Source organism: Sphaeramia orbicularis, chromosome 20 (genome assembly GCF_902148855.1).
Source record: "Sphaeramia orbicularis chromosome 20, fSphaOr1.1, whole genome shotgun sequence".
Classification (NCBI taxonomy): Eukaryota; Metazoa; Chordata; class Actinopteri; order Kurtiformes; family Apogonidae; genus Sphaeramia; species Sphaeramia orbicularis.
The window spans coordinates 12,594,902-12,608,144 of record NC_043976.1 but is presented as its reverse complement, the minus strand read 5'-3'; the positions used below and the strand labels follow the sequence as shown (position 1 = coordinate 12,608,144).

At 39.6% G+C, this 13,243-nt stretch overlaps 1 protein-coding gene across 1 annotated transcript in view; it reads right to left on the bottom strand.

The window, feature by feature from the left end:
* The window catches only part of LOC115411245 (EMILIN-2-like), a 29,364-nt gene that overhangs the window by 9,620 nt on the left and 6,501 nt on the right, over positions 1-13,243 (bottom strand). Inside the window, exon 4 of the mRNA XM_030123289.1 lies at positions 10,988-12,775. Within this exon, the coding sequence (XP_029979149.1) occupies positions 10,988-12,775 (1,788 nt within the window). The remainder of the gene's footprint in view (positions 1-10,987; positions 12,776-13,243) is intronic.

Sequence of the window (13,243 nt, the reverse complement as noted above, 5' to 3'; positions counted from 1 at the left end):
GCAAAAACATAACCTCCTTGGCGGAGGTAAAAATTTGGAGTTGTCATTATTTATAGGTTATTATGCTATTATTTTACTGGTCCAGCCCACTGGAGATCAAATTGGGATAAATGTGGTCCCGGAAAGAAAACGAGTTTGAGAGCCCTGCTTTAAACTCTCTCACAGTACGGATCATTGTATCAGCTTTAACTCCAATAAAAGTCACTTATAAACTGTGATGTAGACCTACAACTGTTTTGACATCTGCTGCAGAGGGTGTGTTTTCACCTGTTTGTTGTTTTTTTTGTGCAAGTGTGATAACCCAAAAATCCAGAAAGAGAAAACTAAACTGATCCTAGAGGTTTTCACAGTTGATTTTCTCGATTATTTCTTCGGTCATTTTGTCATATTGGTAATTAACCCTCCAGTATCCCATCCAGCAAGGCCCTTACTAAGCACCAAGTGTGCCAAAAAGGCACACTTGTGGAATAATGTCAAAAAAAAATCATACAGTTTGTTTTTAATTCTTTTACACTTTTTTCTATTTCATCAACTTGAGCTGTAAATAAAAATACCAAATACTCAATAACTGTCATGTTTTTTAACCCTTTAAATGTCATGTTTGTAATGTAAACAAACCATTTTTTTGGATGGAAAATACACAAAAAATTATTATTTTTTCAGTATACTACATAAAAAGTGGATCACATATTATTTGATTTTTTCATCCTGGCATATGTCAATGATTAACTCCAACACTGGTTAATTTCCAGTATTATTTTTTGGCGCTACGTCAAATGTTCAAAAATATTAGCATCTGTCACCAAGTGTGCGTAAAATGCACACCTATAAATCAAACTATTAAATATTATACATTGATTTATTTTTCTGCTCTAATTTGATTTTATTTTTGTAAATCCAGGTCAGCCCTAATCATACATATCAAATGGAAGAAATAGTGCGTTTTAGGCACACTTGGGAGACAGATGCTAGTCTTGAAATTTTGCTTTGTTTATGCAAATTTTAGTTGGTGGCCAGAATTTTAAAGATCATGCAAAAATGAACAACTTTTGAATTCTAACCTTATTTAAATTGTGAAAAATAATATGAAGTTTTTTAAAACGAAGTGAAAAGTGTGCCTAAAAAGGTGCACATGGATACCGGAGGGTTAATGGACACTTTTGTGAGGCTGATGTTTGGTGATTTAGTCAAAAAAAGAAGTAGTTTTTGTGCAAAACATGTGTGTGAGTGTGTGTGTGAAGGTAATTAATACTTCTGTGTCACTGTCCCAAAACAAAAGCTGAAAATTACAGGCTTTGTAGGAACTCCAGGGCTTTTCTCACTTCCTTTCACATGCTCATGGTGTTGGATTTCCTAATATGTTCCAGAAATTCAACAGTATTTTTACAGATTTCCAAACTTCTACATGTCAGCCTCATATGTCACAGCTCATTTCACGTTTTTTCCCTTCGAGGCGGCCGATCAGGAACCTTTTCATTGTGTTTTATGTTTTCGGCGGGGCTACCTTCGACTGTCACTGACAACAAAACAGTAGGTGATTACTGGAGCCTGTCATTAAAAACATAAACACAGTAAATAACAGGCTTCTGCCCATTACCCATTATATAGCGATCATCCCTAAACTGCATGTATCTCTGCACTCCTGGGAACCACAGCTGCAGATGAAGAAGCCTGGACTTTATCAACAAATCATCCTGCACGGCTCCAGGCGCAAAGTCTGTGATAGTCCCTGGTCCACGACGAGACGGCAGCACATAAAAGGAATACCAGCATACCGAGGCACGGCCACGGGGATGGAGGCTGTTTACTAAAGAGGCCTGTTAAAATCAGCATATGGAGGAAGGGGGGTGGGGGGTGGGGGGGGGCAGTGTGTGGCCATTAAACAGCGCAGGGGGTAAGCCTGTCTGTAGTGCACACGTGTACTGGGTTTACTGGTCTGCATTTGTTACTTATGTCACTCCTCATATAAACCCAGGTATGTGCTCCAGTGACTGGGCTTTGATGGGTCTGATTCAAGACTGATTTTAGACCTCGTTTCAACCAGGATAAAAGAGCCAAACACAGGATGTATGTCTGAATGCCAGAGTGTTTGTGATGATTAAAGAGGTGAGTTTTTAACCAAAGCAGCTGCAGAAAAACAGAGTTGCATCCTTCCACCACGGCAGCCTAGGGAAACCCTGCTGTTGTTGTTATAGTCACTTATCCCACCAGTTTCTGGACGCAGGAGCCGCTTGTGTCACAAAAATGGCCACTTTCCACATTACATACCACATCATGACTCCACTGCAGTTTGGTGTGTGTTGACTTTATGAGTCACCGTTTGCCAAAACACACTAGGCGCTTAAGCTTTGATTTAGAGAATCAATAAATCCAGCCTCACGTTCTGCAGCCCAAATGAAAACTCAGGAGAGAAATAGGATATTGTTTAATTTCTTGCATGAAGCCTGTTGTAGATGCTCTAACACACATGTGTCAAACATGCGGTCCTGAGGCCAAATCCAGCCCGCCAAAGGGTCCAGTCCGGCCCTTGGGATGAATTTATGAAATGCAAAATTTACACTGAAGATATTACCAATCCTTTTAGTTCAGGCTCCACATTCAGACCAATTCAATCTCAAGTGGGTCAAACCAGTAAAATACTATCCTAACTAGAAGCACTCGGAGAGCGCAGACCTCCGCCAAGGCTGATCAGTGCCCCCCCCCGTGGGCCCCCCCCCACCCCCGATCACCACCAAAATTTAATCATTTCTTCCTTATCCCATTTCCAACAAACCCTGAAAATTTCATCCAAATCTGTCCATAACTTTTTGAGTCATGTTGCACACTAACGGACAGACAAACAAACAAACAACTAGAAGCACTCGGAGAGCGCAGACCTCCGCCAAGGCTGATCAGTGGGCCCCCCCGTGGGCCCCCCCACCCCCGATCACCCCCAAAAGTTAAATCATTTCTTCCTTATCCCATTTCCAACAAACCCTGAAAATTTCATCCAAATCTGTCCATAACTTTTTCAGTTATGTTGCACACTAACGGACAGACAAACAAACAGACAAACAAACCCTGGCAAAAACATAACCTCCTTGGCGGAGGTAAACAAACAAACAAACAGACAAACAAACCCTGGCAAAAACATAACCTCCTTGGCGGAGGTAATAATCCAGTGGTTCCCAACCTTTTTTGGCTCGTGACCCCATTTTAACATCACAAATTTTTGGCGACCCCAGACATTCAGAACTGAGACTTTGCTAAAATTAAGTTGTTTTTGATCATGTAATAGTTTGCTATACTATGTTGCAAATAAACGTTAATTGTAGATGACATTTAGTCTATATAATGTATATTATGGACGGAGGCAGAAAAGCCAGGTGTAGATTACTGCACAAAGTGAGAATTTGATTTTCCTTGGTCAGGATATGTACAGTCAGTCCAGCTTGGATTTACAAGGCTGACAATTAATACTGAACAAACAAGAACTCAAACTATGAATTATGAAAGAGCTGCAGCATCTGAAACTGACCACAATGAACATTTGACAGATAAACAGAACCACAGTGCTTCAGTTTCAGCTTCAGTTTGTCATGTCTTTTATGTATTGGGATTGTCTCTGTCAACTCACCATATATTTTTATCACTAAGTTTGTTTTTTGTTTTTTTTTCAATTACTACAAATTTCAGGCGACCCCATTTGAATTCCAGGCGACCCCGCCTGGGGTCCCGACCCCAAGGTTGAAAAACACTGTAATAATCTATAAATACTTATAACTCCAATTTTTTTTCTCTTTGTAAATGTAAATATTTCCATGTGTTTACACTAAAACAAAGTCTAATTTCACAAAAAGGATTCTGTTGGGTTTCTGTAAATTGGCTTAGAGTCTGGTTTTGACCAACTCTATATGTAAAGTGTCATGAGATAACTTTTGTTGTGATCTGGTGCTATATAAATAAAATTTGATTGATTGATTAATTTGATTGGTTTTCCTCTGTAAGTCGCTTTGGAAAAAAGCATCTGCCAAATACATAAATGTAAATGTAAATGTAAAAAATGTGAATAACCTGAACAAATATGAACAACCTGAAATGTCTTAAGAGAAGTAAGTACAATTTTAACAAGATTCTGCCTGTTACTAAATGTTTTGTGTCTTTGTAGATTCAATCCATAATGCACATGTAGAAATGATAAATTGAGGCAGAATATTGTTAAAATTGCACAAATTTTTTAAAAGTTTTTTATATTTAAATTTCAGTTTTTTCAGGTAACTCACTTTTTTTTGGATAGTTTATAAAAGTAAGTATTTTCATAATTTAATTGGGGTTTTTTGCACTGTATGTGTAGACCCACTGTGATCTGTAAGTTATAATGTACATGTGTAAATGATAAACTGAAGCAGAATATTGTTAAAATTACACTTTTTGTTTCAGTTTGTTCCTGTTATTCACATTGTTTGAAAGGATAGTTTGTAGATGTAAACCTTTTCGTTGTTTAATTTTACGTTTTTCACTGTAAAACATAGAGAAAATTTTGGAGTCGACATTATTTCTATATTATTATGTTATTATTTTACTGGCTCGGCCCACTGCAGATCAAATGTAGCTGAATGTGGAACTGAACTAAAATGAGTTTGACACCGCTGCTCTAACACCTCCTTTGTCAAGATGCAGAAAATAAAGCAAGCAGCCCCAGTCAGTGCAGCAGAGAAACGCTGCAGGCTTTTCCATCAGGTCCAGTCTTGTTTGGGGTTCAGGGGTTATCACATTTGACCACTAACCTAAGTGTCATCTAATCTTAAACTACTGATACATGTCAGAAGAAGATGGAAAGTATGCTCTTATCTCACAGCATCACCCATAATAGAGCTCTACTGGCCTTTAAAAGTGAGTTAAGACACTTTGTCCAACATGCTGACGGGGACTTCGGAAACATATACATCACATGTCAAAAAGCCATTATACCGGAAAGTCTTAGCCAGAACTGAAAATAAAATCGTTTACATCCCCTTCCTGACCTTCTCATTTGAGGTTAACAACAGCCATGACATCATAACAAACACACTGACAAATGACCCTGAGGACCACAGCGCAGCTCTGAGAGTTCACAGTTTATTTGGAGAGAAGACCAGCTCAGCCGTGGAAGCCCAAGACGTCTTAAAAGCAGTGGCGGCTGCTCGTCTTTCAGACAGGGGAAGCTCATTGTCAGCTTACGTAAAAAAAAAAAAAAAAAAAAGAAAGTCAAGTTATTTAAACATAAATTTGTCCCTCCGTTCCTTTTTAAGAAAATGGTCAGTGACCTTATCGAACCAGCTAAACAAGAAAACGCTGAAATTATGTTAAATTGAAACAAGGAAGTACAATGAGTATGTTTTATTTACAGTGCAAGAAATGAAAAAGTCATTTCGTAGTGGTTTCTCTATCGATTTCCCAGCAGAATGTGTGATGGTATTAAACTGAACTGTGTCAGTGAAGGAGAAGATCTCAAAGTAGCTGTCAATCAAGCGGGATTCAGCCTTTTGACTGATCCTCCAATCAGCATGTGGAAGCCTGGCATCCAGCCCGGCCAAGCTCCGCCCACAGCTCCATTCACTCTCAGAGACGCCCGGCGTCTGGGGGCGGGACAACATCGTGGCATTTATCCAATTACCGTCCAGTTTTGAGGCAATGAAAAAAACTGTTCCACTCAGTCCCATTGAAGTGCATGGACACTGAGCGTCTACGGGCAAATGCACTGAGCAGAGATCGAATGAGAAAACAGCACAACGGGAATGGAGGAAAAGTGAACAACATCGAGTATGTTGATTTGTGAATAAGCTGATTCTGAACAAACTCGTCTGTGAGATGAACGTGTTCTAACACATTAGTAGTCAATAAAATGTCAACACAACCGTACATATTTAACCATTTAATTTTCATCATTTTAGGGGAAGCTGAGCTTCCCTTGCAGTCTATGAGAAATGGCCTCTGCCTTAAAGCTGCCAGTGTGGCTGAAGGACTGTAAAGGCTGCAAAAGGGAATAGAATTACAATGATGATCCAGTCGTGTCTAATCTAAACACACTCGGCTCTGAAATAAAGTCACACATGAGTGGACGGATGATAAGGAGTGTGCACCATCTCTCTGTAATGGACACTGTGAGCTGCATTTTCCAGTCTCTTCAGATAAGTATGAAGGGGACGACAGGATGACGGAGCTGGCAGAGCTACACGGTCAGTGGGTCTCTTTATAAAATGTCACCGTGTGTGAGTGGAAAACATGAATTATGCTCCAAACCAGGACGAAATGACAACAGCCACAGGGCGGAGCAGCAACATGTCATCATAGCCTGGCACCCCAAGTCATTTTAGGAGATAAATGGTGCAAAGTCTCGAAGGCAGGGGTGTCAAACATGCAGTCCAGGGGCCAAATGCGGCTCACCAAAGGGTCCAATCCGGCCCGCAGGATGAATCAGCAACTAGAAGCACTCGGAGAGCGCAGACCTCCGCCAAGGCTGATCAGTGGCCCCCCCCCTGTGGGCCCCCCCACCCCCGATCACCACCAAAATTTAATCATTTCTTCCTTAGCCCATTTCCAACAAACCCTGAAAATTTCATCCAAATCTGTCCATAACTTTTTGAGTTATGTTGCACACTAACGGACAGACAAACAAACAAACAAATAGACAAACAAACAAACCCTGGCAAAAACATAACCTCCTTGGCGGAGGTAAAAATTACACTTCAGATATTAAAAATCAAGGATGTTGTAGTTGTTTTAGTTCAGGTTCCACATACAGACCAATGTGATCTCAACTAAAATAATAGCATAATAACCTATAAATAATGACTCCAAATTTTCTTAGTTTAATGTGAAAAACATAATATTACATTACATCTATAAATAAGTAAGGACAACTCCAAATTTTTCTCTTTGTTTTAGTGTAAAAACTTACATTAAACTAGAAGCACTCGGAGAGCGCAGACCTCCGCCAAGGCTGATCAGTGGCCCCCCCCCTGTGGGCCCCCCCACCCCCGATCACCACCAAAATTTAACCATTTCTTCCTTAGCCCATTTCCAACAAACCCTGAAAATTTCATCCAAATCTGTCCATAACTTTTTGAGTTATGTTGCACACGAACGGACAGACAAACAAACAAACAGACAGACAAACAAACAAACCCTGGCAAAAACATAACCTCCTTGGCGGAGGTAAAAATCCAAAACTATTAAAACCTTGGTGGACGCTTATGCATCATCCCATACACTGACATTCATACCATTACAGTAACTTACGTTCTTGATAAACCTGATCTGCAGTAACATGATTGAGTGTAAATCAATTGCTAATTGTTATTAGACTGTAATTAACAGTTTTCTTAATTGAAAAGTTGTTGTTGGTTTTTTTTTATATTATCTCCATGAAGTGAGTAAGAACTAGTATTAGAGTATGATAAAAGGTGAGAAAACATCAGATTGGCTGCATCAAAAATGCTTTTGTTTTATAGCTTTCACACAGTTTATCACTTTCTGGTGTTGCATTTTAAATACATGTTTCTTTGCTTCAAAAATTAAACACATGGTGTCCAAATGAGTGGACATTTTTGTAATTCCATGAAAAATAGGTTAATTAAAAAAAAAAAAAAAAAAATCAATCTCATTGTTGTTTTAATACCTAAAAAGGAATAAAAACACTCAGGAAAAAATCTCGACTGGTTCTCATAATTCATGCATCAAAGGGTTCTATCAGTTTTGACTATGAACTGAATGTGATCCTGAAGTGACCCACATACGCAAAAGAGGTCCTGACGTAATACCTGACCACGCAGCCATGCACTGTGTTTACGGAAGGAAGTATGTTTTTCCCACTGCTTCTCCTCCTGGTACGCAGAATAGTGACATTTGTCGCATTTCAATGACGTAAAGGTCAGATAAATGCAACCTGGCCATTCAAACTGAAGTCGGATTACAAAATATTCGATATGTATCGGATCTAGGACGACATATGAAAGTGGCCTGGGTTGGATTTAACAGTAGAAAAGCACTCAGAAGAGTGCAGACCTCCACCTAGGCAGATCAGTCCCCCCTCCATCACCACCAAAATGTAATCATTACCTCAGCCAGGAGGTATGTGATCACTTTGCTTTGTGTGTTTGCGTGCATGTTTGTTAGCAAGATAACTCAAAAAGTTATGGATGGATTTTCATGAAATTTTCAGGAAATGTTGATACTGGCTCAAGGAAGACATGGTTAAATTTTGATGGTGATTTGGGGGGGGGCAGATCTGTCTTGGCGGAGGTCTGCTTTTCTTGTTTTTTTTGTTCATTGAGCCAGTATCAATATTTCCTGAAGATTTCATCACCCCCTCCCCAATCACCACCAAAATTTAATCATTTGTTCCTTGTACCAGTATCAACACTCTGAAAATTTCATCAAAATCCGTCCATAACTTTTTGAGTTATCTTGCACACAGACAGACAGACAGACAGACAGACAGACAAACCCCGATGAAAACATAAAAATAACAAGAAAAGTACTTGGAGAGCGCAGACCTCCAAATATCAACCTTTTCAGAAAATTTCATGAAAATCCGTCCATAACTTTTTGAGTTATCTTGCTAACAAACAAACACACAAAGCAAAGTGATCACAATACCTTCTGGTGGAGGTAAAAATCTGATTTGTGCTGTTCAAACTGTCTTTAACAGATCAGACACAGGTCACATATGGTCAAAAAAATCAGATTTGGGCCACATTTGCCTGCAGTCTGAACATAGCCTAAGTAAGACCTGCTGTCAGTTTTTGGACGTGCTGTGTCACCTGCCTCGTAAACCTGTAACTGAAAACTAGCTGATCCTGGAGGAAAGAGACCCAGCTTGTAAACATTATGGGTGTGCTTCCAGTTCGCATTTACAAGTGCAAGAGTCAGCAAAGTCTCATAGGTGTCGTTAATGTGCAGAGTCATACGGTAAGTATGTAACATATCCACTGTCTATTGTACAGCAACGATGCTACGTCCAACAAAAACCATCCGAGAAGCAGCAGATCCATATGATATTCAACGAGGTGAACGGAATCATCCCAAAGGTCTCGCATAATACAATCCAAACATTTTTGTTCCCATATACTGAATATGGATAAACACACACAACATGCACTCTTTGATGCACAAAAAAGCCATATGAGCAAAATTTTGTTGAATGCCAAGGCATTGCTCAACACAAGTGGGGCCTATTAAAATCAGGCATGTGTCTTCAATCACTCCTGCCTCCTTCAGCTGAGAACATGGTTAAAATAAAGTCCAACTTCATCTCACATACTCTCATACTGAAACTCTTCCAATAATACTTTATTTTACCAACTCTGAGATCAACAAACGGACTCCAGTTCAGATAATGATCTAACACACAGGTGTCAAACATGCGGCCCGGGGGCCAAAACCAGCCCGCCAAAGGGTCCAGTCCGGCCCTTGGGATGAATTTGTGAAATGCGAAAATTACACTGAAGATATTAACAATCAAGAATGTTAAAATCATTTTAGGTCCATTCAATCTAAAGTGGGTCAGACCAGTAAAATACTACCATAAAAACCATAAGAATAATGAAAACTGCAAATATTTCTCTTTGTTTAACCCTCTGGTATCCTGTCCAGCAAGGCCCTTACTAAGCACCAAGTGGGCCTTTTTCGCACACTTGTGGAATAATGTCAAAAAATTTTTCATACAGTTTGTTTTTAATTCTTTTACACTTTTTTTCTATTTCATCAACTTGAGCCGTAAATAAAAATACCAACTACTCAATAACTGTCACATTTTTTAACCCTTTAAATGCTGTGTTTGTAATGTAAACAAACCATTTTTTTTGGATGCAAAAAAGACAAAAAATGTATTTTTTCAATATACTACATAAAAATTGGATCACATATTATTTGATTTTTTCATCCTGGCATATGTCAATGATTAACTCCAACACTGGTTAATTTGCATGATTATTTTTGGCACTAGGTCAAATGTTAAAAAATACTAGCATCTGTCTCCAAGTGTGTGTAAAATGCACACCTATAAATCAAACTATTAAATATTATATATTGATTTATTTTTCTGCTCTAATTTGATTTTATTTTAGTAAATCAAGGTCAGCCCTAATCATACATATCAAATGGAAGAAATAGTGTGTTTTAGGCACACTTGGGAGACAGATGCTAGTCTTGTAATTTTCTTTAGTTTACAATGTGCACATTTTAGTTGGTGGCCAGAATTTAAAGATCATGCAAAAATGAACAACTTTTGAATTCTAACCTTATTTAAATTGTGAAAAATCATATGAAGCTTTTTAAAACGAAGTGCAAAGTGTGTCTAAAAGGCGCACCCGGATACCGGAGGGTTAAGTGTAAAAAAAGCAAAAAAACAAACAAACAGTTAAAGTATACAAAAATGTTTATATTTACAGACTAACCTTTTACAAAAACAAGTGAATAACCTGAACAAATAGAAAGTATGTGGAGTTTTAGTAATATTCTGCCTGTTATTAAATGTTTTGTGTATTTGTAGATCCACTGTGATCTGTAAGTTGTAATGCACATGTATAAATGATAAACTAAGGCGTAATATTGTTAAAATTGCAATTATTTTTCTTAAGAATTTTCAGGTTGTTCATATTCGTTCATGTTACGTTCATGTTACGTTCAAGTACCATTCGTAGATGTAAACATTTTCATTACGGAATTTGACTTTTTTCACTCAAAAACAGAGAAAAAAACTTTGGAGTCGACATTATTCCTAAGTTCTTATCCTATTATTTATATTATTTTATTGGTTCGGCCCACTTTAGATCATATTAGGCTGCATGTGGTCCCTGAACTAAAATGAGTTTGACACCCCTGATCTAAAGGATAACATTAAAGCTGATCACTAGCCCAGGTTCTACTGTAAATTAAGGGGTTCATCAACATTTTAGAAGCACAGATATAATTCAGGAGAATAAAATGGTTAATTTATGTTCTCACTTTTGCTGCTGAAGCGTACCTGTCTTGCCAGGAAATCCGTTCGTTAGAGCCTGGAGGTCTCTGGCCACGTCAGAGATGTGGTTCTGGAGGTTCTGACAGGTTCCCCTCAGCCTTCCAATCTCTCTGCCGTTGGATTTCATGGTGCTGTTCAGCTGGTTTACACAAGTCCACAAACTCGTAACGTGTTTGTTCAGACCTTCTTTGATCCTCTGGAGGCTACCTGAGATTGGCTCCAGCTTCCCACACAAACCCTCCACACCAACTATGCGACTGTCCATGTGGGCTACCTCCTTCTCAACATCGTCTGTTTTTTCTCTGCAACTGTGAGCCTCGGCTTTCACCTCCCGGCTGACCTCGTCCACTCGCTGTCTCAGCTCCTCGTGCTGCCTCCGGTGAAGGTCCAAAAGGTCCTTGACCTCCTGCTGAGCTCCTTGCTTAACTTGATGCCAGGTGGAGTTGAGGATATGCGGCGCCTGAGACTGCTGATGGACGACCTCTGACAGTAGGTCCTCCAACCTGCCCACATGCCGTCTCAGGGAGCTCAGATCATCGTCTACATCACCAAAGCTAGTGTTGGACTTGAGGACAAACTCTTCCACTGCTCCCAGTCTATTATTATGGACTTCAAGACTTTTCGCAAAACCATCTACAACAGTTTTATAGCTCTGTAATTCCTGTTGAACAGTTCCTATGACACTTGAATTAGGTTTGCATTCATTTGAACACAGTTGGTCTGTCGCTTTCTGCTTCTTCTGCAAGACTTCAAAATTGTCCTTAAGGGAGTTCACGTCCCTCTGCAGAGCATCCAGAGTCTCTGGCTGAATGTTGGATGGAGATCTGGTACTCGTGTCTACCAAAACATTGGTGAGTTGATCCTTCATGGAGGCCAGTTTATTCTCCAGAGCTTCCCTCAGATCGTGAACAGCCTCTGACCTTTCTTTCCTCACCTTGTCCTCCACAGATCCACACTGTGCTGCTAAGTTCTTCTCAGTTAAGTTCAGACGGAGCTCCAAGTTCTGCACCTGAGCAAGAACCGAGTCAGATACCCCAGTGTTTCCAGGCAGATCTTTCCCGTCTCTTTCTTGATCACCCAGCTTGGTCTTGAGGTCTTGTATCTCGTTGCGTAGGTCTGATTCTTTCGAGTCCATGAGCTCGGCCAGGCTGAGGTAGTTGGCTTCTTGGCTTTCACACTGTTCTCGAACAGACACGATTTTATAATCACACGAGTTCTTCAAATCTGCCATTTTTATTTCCATACCCTCCATCAGCTCATCTCTTAGAGCATTTATCTTTTCATCCACGTATCCCCGCAGACCCGGGTCTCTTTCTGAGGTACCAGAGGGTGGAGAAGCCAGTGGCCTCTCAGCCGCCTCCGTTAGCAGACGAATTTGTACGTCATGATGAGTGACTCGACCCAGGAGATCATCTAGAGTATTTTTCTTGGACTGGAGATCGTCTGTGACCTGGTTGATTTTGTTCATAACCTCATCCATTTGTGTGTCTACCGCAAAAGAGAAGTCCTGCAGCTGCATGGTTTGGGTCTCAGCGCCGCGTGCACTGGCGGGCTGCCTGAGGTTATTGACCAGAGAGACCAGCATCTTACTGGCATCCTCTTGAAAACTCAGTCTCAAGTTGGAGGACATGTCTGTCATTGTCGCCTGCATGTCGAGGACCATCTGGGAGAGTCGCTGCACTTCCTCTTCCAGGTGTTGAGAACTTTGAGATCCACCATGACCTGTCTGACCTCCAAACTGCCCCTGGCCCTCCCACGGATGGTTCCCATGGATATCTGGTCGCTTCTCTGGACCTAAAGCAAAGCAAAGAAGGTAAGGAAATACAGAATAGGTCTACAAAAAGACTCTTTGTTGAGCCGCATTATGTAATAAATTCCCATTATGTAAAAAAAGTTCAAAATGTAATAAGAATGTCACGTCATCTTGTAATAAAGCTGCATTATGTAATAAACTAACGCATTTTGTAATAAACTACCTCAATGCATTATGTAGTACATTTTTTCACATTATGTAGTAAGTTATTACAATTTGAGAAATTTATTACAAAATGCACTTGACACATTTTTATTTTCATCTTTAAACTGTGTGGTTAAAGTTGTGATTACATTACCTGTAGCTCCTGTGACTAATTTCTTCTAAATTGCTCTAAAATTATATTTATTTGGATCGTTATTACATAATGAACCATGTTATTACATTTTTTAAAAATAAAAATGTGTCAAAATGCGTTGACGTAGTTTATTACAAAATGCGTCAGTTTA